The sequence below is a fragment of the Haplochromis burtoni genome, unplaced genomic scaffold (genome assembly GCF_018398535.1).
Source record: "Haplochromis burtoni strain Fernald_Lab_line unplaced genomic scaffold, NCSU_Asbu1 Contig_140, whole genome shotgun sequence".
Classification (NCBI taxonomy): domain Eukaryota; kingdom Metazoa; phylum Chordata; class Actinopteri; order Cichliformes; family Cichlidae; genus Haplochromis; species Haplochromis burtoni.
The window spans coordinates 1,076,739-1,097,984 of record NW_024582501.1 but is presented as its reverse complement, the minus strand read 5'-3'; the positions used below and the strand labels follow the sequence as shown (position 1 = coordinate 1,097,984).

The 21,246-nt window shown below is 38.1% G+C and overlaps 1 protein-coding gene across 2 annotated transcripts in view; it reads right to left on the bottom strand.

Moving 5' to 3' along the window:
• The window catches only part of rbm20 (RNA binding motif protein 20), a 47,976-nt gene extending 34,602 nt beyond the window's left edge, over window positions 1-13,374 (bottom strand). The window contains exon 1 of one of the 2 annotated variants that reach the window (XM_005931295.2): window positions 12,622-13,374. In XM_005931295.2, the coding sequence (XP_005931357.1) occupies window positions 12,622-12,743 (122 nt within the window). In that variant the 5' untranslated portion in view covers window positions 12,744-13,374. Of the gene's footprint in view, window positions 1-9,875; window positions 10,533-12,621 lie in introns of those variants that run through there. The other variant, XM_005931297.2, reaches the window with a different exon arrangement.
• Between the last annotated feature and the right edge of the window lie 7,872 nt (window positions 13,375-21,246).

Sequence of the window (21,246 nt, the reverse complement as noted above, 5' to 3'; positions counted from 1 at the left end):
ATGACAGTACTATCTTGCTTAAATAAGCAAAGTCTTCCCCTAAAAAGAGGTCATCTGGATGGTGGTCATTCATGCTTCTGCATCACATTGTTAAAGCTTACCATATAATGCTTCTGAACTGGCATTCTCCTCCTCAGAAATTTATATACACAGATTTTAAAGTTTATGTGATCCTGCAGTATAAAATGTATGTGGTAACATAAAAGAAATACCATTGCTTACTACCCCACTTGGATGCTCTTAAGCAAGACACTTATCCTTAGCAGTTAGCAGATGTATTGTGCATTTACAACAAACATGAAGGTACCTTGTCTTGTGGTGTAATTACATGCAAACACTATTCAACTGTGCCGGCCAGTGCAAGTAATTAAGATAGTTAAAATAGTTAATATGTGAAAAACCATCGGATTGGAGTTTCCTCATACACAATCACACACTGAGCTCAAGTATGGTGCCTGGAGTAATATGGGCAAAATTGCAGGAAGTTATGGTAACTTCTGAAAATATGTTACTGCAACTTGGTAAATGGCCTGTATTTGTATAGCGCTTCACTTAGTCCCTAAGGACCCCAAAGCGCTTTACACTACATTCAGTCATCCACACATTCACACACTGGTGATGGCAAGCTACATAGCCACAGCCACCCTGGGGCGCACTGAATGAGGAGAGGCTGCCGGACGCTGGCGCTACCAGGCCCTCTGACCACCACCAGTAGGCAACGGGTGAAGTGTCTTGCCCAAGGACACAACGACCGAGACTGACCAAGCCGGGGCTCGAACCGGCAACCTTCCAATTACAAGACAAACTGTCGACTCTTGAGCCACGATCGTCCCACTTGGTTCTAGCTTTCAGTGGTACTCCTCGTTGGCTTTTAGGGGTGATTATTTCTTGTTTCAAAAACTTCAAGTCATGCAGCTGTACTCATGGGAATAAACTAAGGCAAAACTTCTCTTCACATTTGGTGTGAACATATCATTACTTGTACTGTCCCCTCAGCAGTGCCATCATTTCCACTTCACTTCAAGACAAAAACTTTTCAAAGCTTGGTGTAAGGGCCTGAAAGACTTCAGCATTTCTTGGTAGCATAAATAATGTTATTTCCGATGTTATTTTACAGAGTGTAGAAACAATTTTTCTGATTTTCTCAATTTTGTCCAAAAGCTTGGATGGTTTTATATTTAGGATAATAGTATACATATACTTCTTCTTTAAGTTTTTAAATTGTATAAAATGTTTAAGTAATATTTATTTACTGGTCTGGTGCTGAGAGTCTGGCAAAGTGCCATGCTTCTGATGCTTACATGAAAGATAACACAAAGGGGGCTAGATGGCAGATAAAGTGGTTCTCACTAGTAGTAATGTGGTCTCATGGGAAACACTCCCATTCCAATATGTAGACAAATTACCAAGTGACTTAAGTGGGGTTATTTTAGTGTGTAAATGTAGCTCAGGCATCTTGATTTATTGTTGAAATTTCACTATTTAAAGTTAAGGGAGGCAAAAAGTGACTTTAATCTACAGGAAAATAAAAAAATAATTGAAAAATGGACAAATTAGAGTGCTGATGTTGTCAAGTTAACCCATTAAACATGTGTAGCCTTTAATTTTAAGATGAAAGACAATAATTAATAAAGTTGTGAGGAGCTTAAATATTAAAAGTGGTCACAGAAACTTTATAGTCTTTACTGGCCTCTTATAAAGTCAAAAAAAGACTTTTTTTGTAGAACTCCACTGCTCAATATTTATACATATAAGTACTGAGTATATGTAATACTAAGTACTCCAGAACTACTCCAAACTAGCTGGATGCTGGGTTTAATGTAAAGGTTTACATGTTAAAAGTGATCTGATTACAATTATAGGATTAGGGACACTTTTCTTTAGTTAGTTATGTTTTTATTAAATCATTCATAGACGTCTTTAACAGAAAAGAAATGTTTACTGAACATTATGTCATAATGAAATAAAAGATCTACCCTTTAAATTAAATTGTGACAATATTATAGATAATCTAATAGTACTACATAATATTTATGTAATGATGTTACTAAACAGATAATAATAAACAGATAACGTGTGCTTACTCATCTCTCACAGAAACATTGGAGGCCTGTTTGTTGGCTGCAGTTCAGCCACACACAAACTCAAACAGTAAGCTATTCTGTGATGGAGAGTTTATCAAACACTGTTTAATTATTTAAATTTGAATATGGCTTTTGTCCAAATGAGTTAAATTTATTTAATCCTCATCTTCAAGGCTCCATTTTACAACTACTCCACTAAACTTCATTATTCTCCCAAACGGGTTATAAGCAAAGTCCTGTGTTTATTGTAAGACTGCCTTCTGACATCTTTCATTTGCCTCCATTTCCACACAAGAGCATTCATCGTTTTTCTTGACACAGCAACCTGTTCTCAACATATATACTCTATCAGCTGTTCTGTTCACCTGCTATGCCAAACTCCAGAGTGGATATCAGGCATTTCCCCATTAACATTTGTGCAGACTGTATCTACAATTACAATTGCTGAGTTGTAAAGTTGTATATTAGCTCTAACTATAAGAGTCCTCTCTCCTGGCATGTCTGATAATTTATATATTGCCCACCTGGTGTCCTCCGCATATCCCAGAGTCTGAACGTGCTACACTGAGAACAGCTTCTGTCATCTACTCCCTCAGCCCAACTTTCTCGCGCCCCTCGTGAGGGTGAAACAAATAGAAATGGGTCAAAAAGCAACATGAGCCAACCCTATTAAATGTCCAACTCTATCTTAATTCCACCACAAATCATCAAGCTTCTTCAGGCTGTCACTCATTTCCACATATAGTCAAAAGAGTGTGAACAGTGTTGAGCTGCCTTATAGATGAAAGTCCTGTCATTTGGTAAAACACATGGTAAAATACAAAGATAGAGTGAATTGTAATGAGAAAGGTTTTTTGTACAAGTTTGTTTTGTATTTTCTGGAGTTTTGAGAACGTAACTAGATTAGTAATGACATTAATAATCAAAAATGTTCAGAGAACTTTATCTGAATACACTAAAATGTTCAGTTGGAGATGTAAAGGCAATACAAAGAGCCACAAATTGCCTACACCAAAACTTCTGTGTGAAATTCAGCAAACAAGAGCAGATATATAAACATAAAGACAGGTAAACAGGTCTAATGTCCAAACATGTCTCTATGAATGAAATACTGCACTTCTTTTTGTACCTTACAGCAAAAAGGACCTTGTGACTTGTGATTTTTCACTATATAAATAAAACTGAATTGAACTGAGTTATAGTTTCCAGACTTCCATTAGTTTGAATGCTTTTCACTATTACAAAATATGTCAACAGTTCAAGGAAACATGGTGATAGTCAGAAATGCTGAAAAGACTTTGAGCTGTAGCTTCCAAAGTACGTTGGTCATGAACTAGTTCAAACTACTAGTTACAAAAGAAAAAGCTAAATTTTGATATATAATCCTGAATTTGGTCAAATGAGGTTTGATAACATATCAGCTTTTACAGTTTTTAAACTTCAATTCAATTCAATTCAATTTTATGTATACAGCACCAAATAACAAAAACAGTCGCCTCAAGGTGCTTTATATTGTAAGGTAGACCCTTCAACAATACATACAGAGTAAAACCCAACAATCATATGACCCCTGTGAGCAAGCACTTTGGCGACAGTGGGAAGGAAAAACTCCCCTTTAGCAGGAAGAAACCTCCAGCATGAATACCAGCTAATCACAAACAGATGGCTTTCTTCAAAAAGCAGTTCTATTGCTATATCTGCAGACCAACTGAGTGTTTTTGTCTATTAATCATTAAAATCAGTACTGAATAGATTTATTTCCAAATATCTATCACTGGTTTAGAAATTAGGGAGACATATAACCTTATAAACACAGAGCATCTTCACTATATACATAACCAAAACCTGACAAAGTTATTAGTACGCTTTGGATCATATTAACCATTAAAAACCACTTAAGCCTAGACCACCTGACTTTCTGTGGGGACTTTCTGTGGTCAGCCAGACATGTAAACATGTCCCTGGATGGAAAAAAAGCCAGCAAAAACAATCAGGCACCGCTCCACTGCCTGTGACGGTCAAGATGAATGAATCCAATTTCACACGCAGTTCATTTATATGGTGATTATAAATAATTATACAAAGGTATTTATCACCTTTTGCCTTCCTTCTGCTTGCCATGGTGTTCCCTACTGAGCAGCCCTTCTTTTAACGCAGAGAAGCTGAGTGTGGTATTTCTGCTATTAAGGACCTATACATAGCCAAACCCCGGGTAATGGGACGGGGGCCACTTGCTTATCCCTACCCAGATACTGACAGAATTCAAGTCCAAATTCAACAACCAGTAATAGACTAGCTCTTTTAATTTACATAACCAACTAATTTTAAATCGTAAGCACAAGGTTAGGCTAAATCCTTAACATAACAGAACAGTCTACACCCAACGCCGCCTATTTATCTTTCAGCGGTGCTCTTTTTCACGATACAAAGAGACTGCATTAGCAGACATTAGCACCATGCAATAACAAATCCATTGCTGGTAATATGTTGTGCCAGATTACTTTGCTCTATAATGACAAGTATATAATGAGCTACAGTAGTACATAGTCACACAGCATAAGCAAAAGCACGCTAACACATAAAATAACAAAAATACACCCACACACCAAGTGCGTAGACACAACGAAACAGATAAACAACACCTAAACAAATTGATATATCTGGGATTGTAACAAGCAAAATATGATATAAAATGTCTTTAAAATATATGAAATGGAGATTAAATGTATGTATGTCTTTAAAGTACACTTCACAAAGGATTAGATTGTCTTGGCAAACCCACGGACGACATAGTGACATAATCTTGGTGTGCACATGTGACATAACGTTTAAAAAAAACTGTCCTCATATAGAACAAAGATAAATCAACAAATAAAGTTCTTATCTGCAGGTATTGTCTGTGTATGTGTGTGCGAGCTCCACCTGTGCATGACAAGTATACAGAGAATTTGATTTCCTGGATTCTGGCCTGCTCACTATGTGGATGAAAGGAAGATGCCTTTGGGGTGAGCACACGTGCTACAATCTCCACTGGCCTCAGCTGTTGATGCCGGCCTAACAGAGCAAAGCAGAGTGGCTGTGTGATACTGTGTGGGTTTATGTGTCACTTAAACACCTGTACTCTCCTTCTGTTAAACCTGTAGGGCAACATGCATTCAGTACATTCTCCCAATTCAGAACTGAGCTGCTTCCTCTAACTGTGTGTGTGCAATGTGTGACCTTGCACTGAAGTCTGACATACAGTAGCTGCACTGCAGGGTGACATTTATTTATATTAATTAGGACAATCAGAAGAGCCAGTCTATTCAGACCTTTCCTGGTTCGAAAAATAGCTTACTCCCAGGTTAAACTACAGCTTTAAAGGCTGAGAAAGACAGACTTATTCATTTTAATTCCCAAGATTTTAGACATTTCGAATATTTTGTAGTGAAGGCTTTTACTGCAGCTGAACAGTGCTATAACTGGCTGACAAATCCTGTAAATGTTCATTTTAACTACTAAAGCCAAAATATTAATTTTGCCACCTGCAAAACAGGTTACTGTAAGCACCAATCATGCATGCCTCTGCAAACAGAAAAGCTCTCTGCTAACTTGACAGGGACTTCTTTATCCGTCAAGGCCCTACATGTGAGAAAAGTTGAAAACAAATCAATATTGTGCTCAGCATTAATAGTAAAATCGTCTAACTTTGTGAAAAACTTTCACATTCAGTATTAAACTTTCTGACTGCTGGTTTTGGATAGCAGCAAATTTGTCAGTCGAGTTTATATACACTACATAGAGCGTCAAAAAATGAACTATGCTTGTGGCATTAGCCTTTAATCCTCTCACTTTACTATATCTTGAACAAATACCACTAAACGACTGATTGACAACAAGCAGCAGAGGCCTCCTACTCGCGTTAGCCTTGTCAGAAGAAAATAGCATAGCAGCAGCAGTATTGACAAGACCTTAAAACAGTATCTGACTCATTTATGACTCATTGAATCCAATGTGGGGTTTAATTATGCTCAATTCAAGCAAAGTGCCCACGTACCCAAGCTTACATGCAGCACACTACCTACCTGAACAACAAAATACAAAATTATGAAAAACTAAAGTTATTTGATTACTGTCACGGACACAAGATACAAAAAATGTATTCAATATCTGCAGAAGAGCAGCAGAGCTGTTGTCCCAGCATAATTTGTTATAACAAGGAGGAATGTCTAGTCCAGCAGCAGATGGTTTGATAAAAAAAATGCATAGTTTATTTAATAACAGTGATTATGCAAGGACTCATAAAGATGGAAAACAAGCCATACAGTCAGCGTTAAATAAAAAGTGCCCAGTTTAGTGTTTGATGAGCTGCCAGTGGATCATGACGAGAATGTGTCCTTACTTTTCACATAATCTTCCCATTTTTGTTTTTTGGAAATGGACAAAGGCTTATTTATATTAGGATAGTGAAATATTATCCCAGGCCCAACAAAGGCACCATCACAAACATATAAAAGCAGTCACTGTTCACATGCACGGAGCAAATCTTAAAAACACGTCGGAGAATTTATCCGAAAAAAAGAATGTTGCAGCCCCCGCTGGGAAGTACACTTCATCCGTTTCAAATGAACAACCCTTTAAATTTAGATTGTGTTCACATCGAGACCTTTAAACTCTGCCAGCTCATATATTTAAGCATTAAGAGCTGGAAAGGTAGTGATGAAGAGCTGATCCCAAAGACGACTGATTGCCTCTTGTAATTAGAGCTAGGATCAACTGCTCAAAAGATTCATGCTATGCTATGTAACTGTAACTAAATAATTTTCAAGAAGAAATAGTCACAAATTTTAAAAAAAAAAGTAAAAACCTCAAACAGCTACTGGATACTTTAAGCTCTACGCTGAACAAACTGTAACCATCCTAACAGTATGACTGTCTCTCTGAGCGATCCTGCTAATCTTTCTCAGTTTTGTGCTCATGGTGCTAGAATTACAGTCCATCCATTGGAAGAGCAAAAGTCTGTGTGATTCTCAGTAATGTGCAGCTGATACTGTGTTACTGATGAATCCAAGCAACTGCAATCAAACGTCACAAACAATTACCGCCTCTCATTTTATTAATATTGTTCGAGCTGCGTCTGTGATTTTTTTCTGCATCAGCTAAGAAGACCATCACAGCATCGGCGTCATATTACCGCTTCATTTATAGAGACACCAGAACCAAACTGAAACTGTGATGATTTCGGGATTAAGTGGTGTATCCCTCTCAAGCCCGTCTAAGTTGCGTGCAAATCTCATTGGTAAATATATACAGATGCAGATATTTGACAATGCTCTTTTATCATTGCTGTCTTTTAATGTGGATACCATTTGTAAAGACATTTAAACCCCTTTAACTCTGACCACTCCCATTGTTCCAAATAGTTAGCCTTGCTAAGTCTACCAACTCAACGCCTATAAACCCTTTCCCACCAGGACATAACCCCATGTGCTGCAGGAGAAGAACCACAGACATGAATTTACTGTCACAACCAGCACAGAGTCCGTATGATCATTTCCTGTTTTATTTTGAAACTTTCTACCAGTTTATTGTACTTGTTCCTTTGGTTTCTGTTTGCCCCCAACACCTGTTTCCCTTGACTTAATTACTCTTTATACAGCCATGCTGCCATCTGTTTCCTGTCAGACTATCTCAGCAATTTCCAGTATTTTCTTGTGACTTGTTTCGAAATTTCCTGTAAATCTTCCTTGTCTGAATTTTTGGATTTTTGCTCTGTGAGTCTTTTATTTAGCCTTTGGATCTACTGTTTGGTTCAGCCATTAAAGCTACAGCATACTGCTGGAGTCTGCCACCACCTAAACTTTCTTTCACCATTGTGGCATGTCACAAATCCTGCTTGTAACAATGTTTTTCTAAGGCCTTTTCACAGACTGTTAGCTTGAAGAATATGCATTTAATAGTTTTGGCAATGGCCTTGTGCTGTAAGAGAATGTGTGCCGAATTAAGTGAAATATTGCAGAGCTTTAGAAAAGGTGTACTCAAGCTTAAAATTCATTTAAATTAGGTAAAGCCCAGCCAAATAAACTGTTACGTGTTTGTTTTTACTGTTATGCTTTATTACTCTGCATTAGAGACACTGATCTTTGTGTACAAGTCACAAAGGCTATGTTAAAGTTATAGAGAATGAAACTTCTTTGTTGTGCCGTGGGCTGATATTAATGGTTCATTTTGTGGTAACATCCTCAGCCTAATTTAATGATCCAATTACAGGATGCACCTACACTTGGCTGAAAGTGGACACCAGCGCGGCCGTTGTACCTACGAAGACTTTCTCCGGTGCAACTGTCAACCATTTAACATCAGGATTAGCCACAGTTGCTGCCACGTGTCAACAAGGCAGTGAACACATGCTTGAGGTGTTGGTGGGGGAGGTAGATGGTCCCGTGACACAAATAGGTGACACTAGAAATTAAGATTTTCTGTAAGCAACAGAAAGGACAAATCTTCCTGGTAAAAAATGAAGGACAAGCGTAATTAATCTGTTTGGTCAACTTTTCTGTCTTCTTAAGGAGAGACAAGATCTATTGGAGGGGACAGTGATGACTGTATTTTAGTATCAAATGTTATTTTAAAACATAAAAAAAAAATTAACTACTCTGTATTTTTTATTTGCTCAGCCTTGTGCCAACCAACATCACGGGTTTCAAAGGGATCCCGCACAATCACAGATCTGCAAAGCGACCACACCAATCACTCAACACTTCTCTGTCCAGACGGCCATTTGGCCAGATCCATTTAAAGTGTGCGAAAGTCTAAATTAGCTCCCGTTAATGACCTTGCAGGGGATTGCAGGGATGATTGAAACTTCAAGTTAACGACTCGGTGCAAAGAGCGCTTTTAAACATGACACACTTGGCAGCAAACTAAAGGATGTGAATTTGCTTTGATAAAACACATCAATAGTTTTCTATTGTTGTCAATTTTCAGACATCTGTGTTTAATGGCTTAAAATCTATGAGATTTAAACAACAGAAAAAGGATGTTAACAACACGTCACCAGAGGTGGACAGCCCGAAAGAGTAAATATCTGTTGTGAAACTTCATTTTCAAAAACTAGATCTCCAGAGGATTTTTGGAGGATGCTTCTGTTTCCCTGAACCACAACATAGTTATTTTCAATATTTTGCTTTCGACAGCTGTGGCTATATACTTTCCCTAAGGCTCGAGTGTGGTTACACATGGCAAAATGGTCCTTCAACTCAATTGGCTCCCCTCTTACACTTACACTGCCTCCACTGAAAGCTATTTATTACATTAAAAGTTTTGAGAACACAGACATTTAGACAGGCAAAAAAAGATCACAGATCAGTCGACGAATAAAATAAAACACATAAATATTATAATTGTACATGTTTATCAATGCAGAACATTCTCTGTCCTGATGAGCTTAACTATGTACCAATGTAACGTTAAATAGAAGAGGAGCATAAAATAAACTATATCATTGCTGTTTTGATTTACAGTGAACAAACAAATAAATATTTTATAAATATAAGTACATGATTATAGCTTTATTTATAAATCCATAGATACTCCCAAACGCAAATGTTTTTACAACTAACCCAAAAATCAAATGCAATATATTCACTACTTCATTAAAGACAAAGTTGTTCTTTACAAAGCTGAGTTTTAGACCGTAACGTATTACAACATGTAATGCCTTTGAGTTTTGTTCTGTTTTGTTCTGAAATGTGGCTTTCACAGCACTGAAGAAAAGTATCAGCACATCGATAGAAGAACACCGGCTTTTACCTTTCCTGCTGCATTTTCACATATCAACTTCCAATGCGGAGCCGCACGGTCTGTGGTACAAGGTAAAATTCGCTCAGACACTGAACTTTCCCCTCTGTGACGCGCTGTCACAGTGATATAGAGCCGTGGCAGGTGGGAAAGAGTCATAAGATGAGGAAAGTGAAATGGCAAAATAAGGGAAGGTATGAATGCTAATGCATAGATGGTGTGACAAAGCATGTCAAGCATGCTCAACTGATCTGTTACAGGACAATCCGTCACAGGCTACTCACCACTAAACCACCACAAACATGCAGTCTGGTCACCCGGATCCTTCGGTCCTGTCCTAAATTCTGGCTGAATGTTTTTGTAACGACATGTTACAATTTTACAGTTTCCTTATTAATTGTGCAGATGTTTGCACAGTGGTCCGTATACATTCACGGCAAGTCAGAAAACTGCATACGTGGACATGTTAGGCTCTGGAAAATCCATTTATTTTATTGTAGCCTGTGGTGATATGAAAAAGAAAAAGCTAATTCCTTATATCTGTCTTATATCTGGGATAATCTGTCACATTAGAACTGAAAAGACCCTGGTAGGTGTTTAAGAAAGCAGCTAAAATGGCTCTTTTCTTAAAGGGGTGACAGCTTTTAACAACAACAACAACAAAAAGTCTCTACCCAAAGAGCAGATACTTTTTCTTACTGCACATATTTATTTGCTGCATTATAATGATCTTAGTACATAATTGTGCATTCCTATTGTTGCTTTTTTCATGTTTATTTTTTGTACAGCCTTATTCGTGTGATGCAGAAACACAGAAAGTCTGGCAGAATTTTTTTTGTTTTTGTTGAGCCCTAACTTTTCTTGTTTGGCAGAGGTTTGCACAGCAGTTCGAATGCGTAACAGTCACTGCAAGTGAGAAAACCCTGCACATAGACTCACTAAGCGCTGGAAAATCTATTTGCTCCATTAAAAAAAAAAAAAAATTATTATTATTTTACATGTTCAGACATTTCCAGAGCTAAAAGTAAAAAATCGTGTATTTTATTTTAGTCTGAAAAAATATCTTCTGAGCTAAAAGTTTGCCTTATGTACAAATGTACAAATTCCTCATAACTAACAAAATTCAGATTATTATGTCTGAAAGATTTTTTCTGACATGTTTAAATGAATGATATCCATGCCTGGGCTGAATATTTGAGAATTAAGAAAATGTTTATAGCACTTAAGACAAGGAGACCTCAGCGTGTCACAGTGTAACTGAAAACACTCGGGTCGATGTTTAAGAAAGCGCATAATGATCTATTAAATTTGAACATTTGTACAATCCTACCGTTGCTTGTTTCTGGTTTTGGAATATTTAGACTTTATTTCCCTTAAACACTTTTCCTTTAATAATTTATCTCAGCTCTTGATTCTCCAGGTTATCCAACAATACTTTTTAGGTAACTAATAAGTCTCGAGAAAAAGTCGTTCTAAGGCTGCACAGTCTGACTACATGTTGGGTTTTTGTTTGTTTTGATGATGGCAGCAAGCAGGGCGACAAATCCTTAACTGAATGACGATCTTAAATAAACAGCAGAATGGAAGTCCATTAAAGTGCTATCGAACTCTTTTACTTTGCTGATTTGCAATTAACCAAATAAAATGTAGCTGCTGATACGATCACACACAACAATTTTCATGTATTCATTCAGTAGAAACTCTCTGCCCAATAAACGTTTCCACCAATTCATATTAATATTTAAAGACAAATTGCTCAGTTGTCTCCTCACACACTGTACAGTAATTCAAAGAAAAATCATCAATAAATACAAAATATAATCAATATAATCAAGATTTGTTACAGAAATGATCACATACGTTTTACAGTTTTATTGTAGGGTTGCAGAGCTTGAGCTCAGTGATACTGTGTAGCTGACAAATTTAATATAAGACCTTTCAGTGACTTCACATTGTTTGGCTTACAAATTACATCTAATTTTCTAAATTTAATGGATACGTTTATCAACTGAATTTAGTGATCTTAGGTACAGAGTACATGTTGAAAACAGCTAATTTTCCTAAATTAATTGTTTTGGTTTTAAAAGGTTATGTAGTTTACAAAATATAATTTATTCCAATTTAAGAAGCAGCAGCAAACGTGTGACGTTAAAAACAGTGGGATTGTTTTCAACACATCTAATATTTTGAACAAGACAACCACAGATTTGAATGAGCAGTGGGAACAAAAATCACAGCAAGGCCGATAGTTTATTTTCAGTCAGCATTTCTGCTTTTTAATATGAATCCTGGATATGTTTAAAGGGGAAAATGTGTTAGCTCAGTATATTCAGATAAACCTGCTGACTGTACAATTTCCCTTTTATTTAATTTTATATTGCTTTTTCCAAAAAAAGAACCTTAGAGCCTCTTTAAAGTGCAGATATTTTTTAAATAAATTTTAATAAGCACTTTGTTATATTGTTGCATATTGTTTTGTTTTTTTTATATATGGTGAGTATAAAATCCTCAGTACTGTAGTAATATTCACTAAGACACATTATAGATAGCCGTATTTAAGGTTATCAAATTCGATTTCATGCAAGAAGACCTTACAGGACAGATGCAGACATTTTTCCAACATCACAACTTTTTTTTCAGGATATTCATGATACCACTGCAAAAACGTGCTGTGGACTTTTTTTCATAGAGCCACGTGAGCACCTGGCATGTGTTTGTACTGTATCCTGATTCTGCGGTTTACAGATTTTGCTCTTACCTCTGTAAGGTGCTGCTTGTTGTCTCAGGGGGGTATCCACTGCTTTGTCCTTTTCCCAGCATTATTATATGACCTGTTTTGTCACTGTCAACGCTGCTTGTCCGATCCCAAACGTTCTGCATGGCAAAACAAACTCCCTAGCACCACCCCCAGCCTTTACACCCTTCCAGTCACCCCCCTCAGAAGTAACCACCTCAGACCAAAGACACCAGATCTTGATAGGGCAACTTTCTCCAGCCTGCTTTTCTTTGTCTTTTTTTTTCTTTCTCTTCACTGAACGGCCACAGAAATACCAACAGGCAGGAAGAGACTGGGGGCTGAGCACTTCAGCGGGGTCTCTGCTGCTCAGCTACTCCTGATCGACAGCAGCAAAGGCAGCAAAGCCCCCTTTACCCTTGGCTATCCAACTGTCTTTCCCTATAAACTATGCTACATACACTTCCAAGACTTCCCTTCACTTCCTGTATTCTCTCCAGGGGCAAGAGATGGGGAAATCAGTGTAGCGCCTGTTCAAAGAGAAACAGGAGGATGACTGAGTGAAGTTAAAGAGGGAATAACAGAAGAGGTGGGCTCAGGGGACCGCATAAGGGGGGTGTGAGTTAAATAGACTAAAAGGGAGTCCCTGCCCAGGACAGCTCCACGCAGTACAACAACAGGGACGAGAAGGTCTCTCCAGCCACCGCTGATTATCACCTCTACACTGACACAGAAACACAGACACACGCACGCTTGCATAGTCTGGCTGATGAAGGCATGCACTGCGGTTCTGGGAATGCCATCAGTCACTCAGTAGGTGTCGGGATCAATTTAGCTGCTGAATCATTGGAGAGATCCAGTCTCTAGGCCTGGAACACAGTGTCAGATTATTAACATTTTGCAATGGTCAGACAGGCTGAGGTTTCACATCTGTCAGCCAAAAAGTAGGGTGTGCTTGATAATAAATCACCATTAAGAAAAGGCTCATACAGAGTGACAACATATCAATCCTCCGGGTCTTGTACGTGCTGCACGGTTGGATTTTTGGGTATTTATTTAGATTGCAAAGGAAAGTGTAATTTTGCAGGGGGATTTAAGTTATGAAGACAAACCTAGAAAAAAGTTTCCAAGAAACGAGTCAGAGAATCTGAGAGATGATGTTTGTTTAAAGAAACCTAAACCATGTCTCCCCATAGACAAACATATCATCTAGATATAGCTGCTATTTTATCTGATTGATCACGAAACAAAGATTTTCAGCAAAGTCTTGAAACCTAAATTTATAAAATAACTGAAAAACTTTCACAATATGCTTTTACAAGTGGATTAGAGTTTCATAGCTCATCTGGATTTGCCCTAATAAATCTACTTGTACACAATGAAGACTGGAGGAAAAAAATAAGGAGCTGGAGCTTGCGGCTAAGCTGTTACTCTAAAATGTAAACAGACCCGCTACACTCGTGGTTGTTCAAGGAAGCTGCTCCTGACTAATCAGCCGTTTATGGTAAATAATTGTAGTGCACAGAAACAGTCAAGCAATCAAATTCAAGTCACAGAAAAGCAGGAGGCAATTCCTAATCATCCACGAGATGCCACATTCTCTCCATCTTCGCACTGACTGCTTGAATGATGAATGGCAAAATTGGAAAATATCTGACACACCTTGCCGACAACCGCCAGGAAACTATCGCTATGCGTTGCGTGTGTGCAAGCAAGCGTGTGTGTATATATGCATGTGACAACTCTACATAACAATCCCCCACACTTATTTTTGGCGCTGTGAGAAAGCAGATACCACTGTAGCATGAAGTGGTTTCTATAATGGTGTGTGCCTGGATGGCTCAATGATAAGCGTGGCAGTTAAGAGAGGTGAAATACATTTAAACTGTATTGATTCTGTAATGAATCTTTCAAAAAACAAAACAAAACAATAACAAAGACTTGACAGCCAGTTTTATTTTCATTACAAAATGATTAATGAACATATTTTTGTTCCTTTTTTCTCTTATTTATTCCAGTTGTGATAAATCAAGGCAATTTTATCTCAAGAGAATTATACACAACAGAACAACAATATTAGAAATACAGAAAAAATAAAGGCTAATTGCTATGACTTTGTTTTAAATGTAGTCACATTAAAACATTAAGTTGGGCACTTTAACTTACACCCAAAGAGCCACTAAACTGCAGCTGGAGCAGTTTAGGGAATGCTGTTTATAAAACTAATACCTACATACGGCTGATAGCTTATCACTTTTCGCCTACATGTGAAAGTACTTCACTTTTATCCATCTGAGTCTCTGTGTACTGTTTATACAAAAATGCACTCTGGTTTTAATGACTATGTGAGGTGAAAGGAATCAGAATATATCCATCTAAATGTGTGGCATAAAACCACATTTCCCACAATTCACCAATACAGGAGCTAACTTTAGCACCGTCATGTGAACTGAGACGACAGTGACAAGTGATCTGTCATATTCAATGTAGCCAGCTGTGGTTGGAAAGCCGAGTGATGAAAAGTGGTTTTTGATGATAATGAGTGACAACAAGAGGCCTCGCAAAGACCTAATCAGTGACAAAGTGCTGTCCAAGTCACAACTTCACAGCACTTACAGGGTAAAAATGGCAAATGGACAGCGCTATATGACCAACCAGTCAGAGCGGTTAAGGAAGCCAAACTGTCTCTGGACACATTTGTTACTTATTAAATGTTTTTTACATGTTCCCAGTTTTTGTATATTCAGATAATTACAATCTTTTTCCGTCTTCAATCATTTTCAGTCCGGTCCTTGTACCTGATCATTTTCAGACTAAAGTGTTTATATCTGTTACACCACTTTGACCTACTGACCTGTCAGTCATTCAAACATAAAAAAGCACCTAACTCAAGGGATCAACCAGTGTCTATCTACACACAGCAGACAATTTAGCTTTGTTACTAGCAGCCTGTCACAAAGACATACAATTTGTTTCAGTTTCTTTAGTTGAATCTACAAAATAATCCCCAATGCAACACCAATGTGATTTACAAAGAGCTATTATATATAGTTACAATATATCCAGCTACGCAAAATAACACATGAACCGAACTGAAAATCAGTGGCAGCACGTCTTATGGAGTGATGAGACCAGAGAGGTACAATGATGAGTATCTACAGCCATCTGTGAAACATGACGGAGGCTCTGTCATGGTTTGGGGCCGTATTTCAGTCGCTGACTTTGGGGATCTTGTCAAAATTGATGGAATTAGGAACACGGAAAAGTACTGTCAGAGTTAAATCCACCATGTAATCTTACTAGCAATGATATTTTTCAGTATATGACTTTGTCCACAAAAACACTGTCCATGAAGTAATAACACTCAGTGGAACACTATCAGTCATGGATTAGTCAATGAAGCAGTGTTGGATCATTTTGACAGAAAACGGAAAAAACAAAAGACAGCCAACATCCAAAGAAGAGCTTCAAGAAACCTGGAGAACTGTTTCTGAAGTAAGAACTCTTGCCTAAGAGAGTTCAGACTGTGTTGAAGAATAAAAGTAGCCAAACACTGACTTTCAAGCTTGTGAGAATTGTGCAAACTTTTTTTTTATAGTGTATATCTATACATTAAATCACTGCACCTATTTCTCATTTTCCTAGCAAAATGTAAAGAAATGACTGGGTGCCTCAACACACTTGAGGCACCAGAGTTTAAGACATGAGGGACAACTCTGAGGTTAACCTTTCAGCATGTGTCCCCAAACTTCTACGTGCAGATTTGAAACCAGAGCAGTATATTTAATCATGCAGTCATGAGAAAACTAAGAGCGTCTCTAGTTTTACAGGGATAAATGGAACAGGCATGTGGTTTAGCCTTTGTAGAAATCTCCCTGGATGGAAAATGTAATGGCACCACAACTTCTCCGTATCAATATCACCATTAAGTTTTGTGACACAATAATGTAGTGAAACAAAGACAACCGTATGCATCCATACCATTTGCAAAATACCCAAGTAATACTGTGCTAAGTAAGAAGCAACTCCCTTTCCAAGCGATCAGTTTTCAGAAAATTCTCCCAGTGCAGCTGAGAATGCCTCTGTGGAGCCGAGCATTCCCGTAAAGACGGGAATGCTTATTTTGCAGAGGATTTAAGACGACATGTGTGAAGCCATTAAGTAGACTTAGTCTCTTAATTAAATTCATTCTGTTGCTCTACCTTTGACCTCATTACAGCGAGACCTCTGCACTCAGATGTGAGCCGGCTATAGTATGCGACAAGTAAGCGCTCACAAATTCATTCGCTGCCACATGTGGCACACACACATGCATACTGAAGGTCCAATGTGCTTACAGCCGTTGCATGAGAAGAACGTATCTATTTCAGCAGATCTCTTTGACTGTGTGCACCCCAGCTAGTACAAATAGCAAACACAAACACAGAGGGCATTAGTGCTAATCGTGGTTTGGACTGAAGCTGTTTAAGATATCTTTTTAAATTATTTGTGACTATCTGGGATTCAACGGATTAACGTTTTCCCCCCAATTTTCCCCCCCAATTCACACAGCCACGGAAGGCTTTGCATTTTTCCCAAGTGAAGAACAGTTGCTGCCTAATTAAAGGTCATAAAGGTATAGCAGGAGAGTTTTTTAAGCACTGAAGCTGCTCAGCTTACAAATCCAGGTCATTCATAAACACATGCACACAAAAATGTTAAGAGACTACAGACACTTTCATCTAAAAAGACTTCAAAAAGGGATGAACTCACAGTTTAGATGCTGGTGCCCTTGTGGCTAGAAGTTATAATCAGTCATCAACATTTGGCCGGAGACCCAAAGAACATATGACCTCATAAAACGAGCTTAAAAAAGGAATGAGCCTGCAACGATCACTGACAACAGCTTGTAAATTCCTTTGTTCGTGGCAGGACGGCGCTTGCATTATTTTATTGTTGAACTAAATTTATACTGTGACACACAACAGCACGATCACTATCTCTCAGTGTTACTGGTATGTATGGGACATAAAAAGATGTCTTTTAAATAGCCAAAAGCAGAGGCAAGTTTATAAACAGCTTAATGTTTTATAGACCTGAATGACACTAACACCATTGGTGGAAGCTGCATGGGGTCTGAGGTCTAAACCTGAGAAGCTTTAAACAGCTGTGATCCAGAGAGTGTTTGTGAACATTTTATAGACCTGAGGAGCCCCTAAAGTGCCTGGCAGTGAGTAAGTGTCAAGCCTTGACTAAATTAAATGGTGCCACTTATTGTAATTGTACAGGCAAATACAAAGTAAATACAAACTGAGTAAACTGCACTTAACTTTAGAAACGCACCTATGTGCTAAGTGTACTTTTCCAAACTCTGTCCAAGTGAAAATTGATTTGGATACGCACACGTACCACCAGAAATATGAATAACACCTTTCATCATCTTTACTCATAAACTGAACGAGCATCATTAGTAACGGTAGTAATTCTGAATATTAATCAGCAAAATTTCTTCATACACTTAATGAATCATGAGAATTTGACCTTCAGGAGTCTGTCAACCTCATAGCGGGCACAAGCAGCTAGCCACAACTGAAAAGGCATAGATCAGGCCATAACATTAAAGTCATGAAAAATGTTCCCCATGTTGTATTTATAAGCGATCTCTGGGAAAGGAAGCGGAAAATAATGCTGAATATTTAGCAAAAATGAATACCTGAATCTTTCAAATTACTACAAGAGACCGCTCCTGATTTGTCAGCAATTCAGGTTAAGCTAAAGACTGAAAAGTTGTGCTGATCACAGCAATCTATTAAAACAGCCTTCATCCATTTGAAGCATGCTACACACCTGACCTTCGGGTAGGATCATAGGTCACTTTGGTGAAATTTGGTTCCACGGAGTCTTAGTGTGGGCATCCAGCAGCTCAGCAGCAAGCCAGCAGTGGTAAAGGTCTGTCTGACTGCCTGCCAGGCCAACTGGTGCCATGTAAATAAACACACTCCAAGAAAAACCCTGACAGGAAAAACCTCTCGGTATTTGTATCCATAATTATTACTTGTATATTCAAACATAACTGAAGTAAAGACTCACGCAGATTTTGACAAAATGCTAAGAAATCTGAACAATCTTCAAAAGTCAAAAGAACTACTTTATTCAAGCTGGTGATTTGGGCAGGTGTAACAGGTTTTGCTAACTAGTAACTTAGTTACTAACTAATGCAATCTAGGTTTTTTTAAGCACTTTTAAAGCCACAACTGATTTAGTCTAATTGAGGGTAATTGGGCTCAGGGTCCTAACTAGCAGTTATTATCTTTTCCCTGGTAATGCGGAAACGAGTTGGTGAGAACCGACATGGGATGTCAACATCAGATGCAGACACGGTTGTGCAGTGCGCAATGTGCTTTTATGCATTTTTCACAGTGCTCTGCCCACTGTCCTCTCACCAGCCTCACTCACCACTTCTCCTCTCTGCTCCCACTGTGCTACTACATAAATAGGGGAGGCTGATTAGACAATATTTAACAGGTGTTCCTCCACATAGCACTGCACACTGAACCACCTGCCTCCTCCAACAGTACAAGTTTTTCTAAATCAACACAAGCTTATGATCTGCACTTTCTTTAAGTTTCAGCTCGGCAACCATAATCCCTTCAAAAGCCAAAGATTTTAGTTTCCTAGAAGCTTTGTTCTTTTTACCATATTTTGCATCAGGATGCATTATGTTGCAGGCTGTGAAGACTGTTAAATTCATCTGAACCAGAGTATTACATCAGTACTACAGCTTTCTTACTGATGAAGGCAACAGGTGGAAGAGTTACTGATTAGGCAGATGGTCAATGTCTCACACTGGCTTTGGAATTACAAATAATGTATCAATGTTCATTTTAATTGGATGAAAATGATTAAATTATATTGGAAAACTGATAAATATAATCATTTAATAATTCATTGAATGTTTAGAATATACTTGTACTTAAACAGATTTGACTTTTTAAAATTAATACTATTATGCAGTTATTTTCCTTGTGCAACCCACTTGAGGCACCGCTGGACATGTAGCAGCAGTCACCATTTAAATTCCTTTGCTGGCTCAACATCCCATCCTTTGAGTGAGTGGCAGCTGTTGTCTGATGACTTAAAAAATCTAAAGCTGCCTTGTCACTAACAAAACCATCTCTCTTTTTTTTGTTATTGCTGAGTGAGAGATATATTATCCCGCGTTTAGGATTTCACATTTTGCCAACAGTGTGCTTTGTTTATTCGCTTCAGTTAACATCAGGAGCAGATACTAGGTTACCCTGCTAACCCCACCACTAACCTTATACGGCAAACCTGTGACTTTATATAACAAGTGCCAGTCTAATTATAATCTTGGCCAAAATGTTCAAAAGCAAAGTTATCCAGAGTATAAGTACAAACCTTTGGGGTTTTCGAGGTGTGGCTGCACCTGTAAAAATACATTAGCCATTAGCCATGTAGCTAATTAGTCATGTAGCACACATGCGCAAAGTTACAGGCATGAAACTAAAGCCTGATACAGTGTTACGTTAGTTGTTCAAACGACTATATGTATTACGGGCCTGAATATAAGCTCTTTTTCTCCTTACCTTCTCGCTTGCAGAGAAACAGGTAGAGGCGCATGCGCACACCTGTGTGAAAGTCCATCAGATCCGTCCCTGCTTGCTGAGTAGCTGTTCAAGTTGATTGTTGCAGAACAAAAATCAGCATAAGTTACCCGTGGTTAAGATCAAGGAAGTCAGCTACCCATTTCAAATCATCAGCTAACATAAAAAAAAAAAAAAATTAATAAAATAAAAAAAATTAAATGTTTTGAAAAAAAGAAGAAACAGTACATTTAGTAAATTTATAAAATAAAATATTTTAAAAAAAGTTGGATGTGGCTGCATTTACAACATTAGGAAAATTGGGAAATTTGGGTTTACATAGTAGCTCCTTAGAATTATAGCATGTTTACATACCTATCTAATACATACATATATTAGAAAGGTATGTAGGAGATTTCACTAGTATTTGTGTTTTATTTATTCTAAACTTGTCAACTTACTCAGAGATATTTAATTAACTCAATGTGCCAAATGAGGTGTTGTAGCTGGTAGCTATATTATCTGGACTTTATCCCAAGATCCATCCAAAAAGTCAATTTGCAGAGTTACCGCATTACAAATGTTGGTCCAGGACTTCCATAACTTAGGATTTTGTGAATGTACACAAAGCCAGATTTATTTTTACAATTTGTAGCGGGATATACTCACTGTGCTTACTGGGATCTAATAAATTAGTTTTCTTTTCTCCTTCGGAGAGCAAAAGTCCCTAACCCTTCTGCAATTCATCTCTCACCACAACGTCCAGGGGCTTCAGGTCAGGCTTTGGATCAGTTACATGTTTATGTAGGACCTTTAACACAGACCACAATCACATGTCTGTGATGGGAAAAACAGTGAGACAAATAGACAGATGACAGACTGACTGATCAGCTGACAAGCGCTTAAAACAGACGGATGACTTTGGAGCGGCCGGGAGGAATAAGCAGTCAGAGTGTTGGGCCTACATGGCAGATGGACCACCATGAAGTGCAAGGACAGAGCCAATCTCTTCACATGGTTCCCTCCTCCTCCTCCTCCTCTCTCCACTGCAGTTAATAAGCACCTG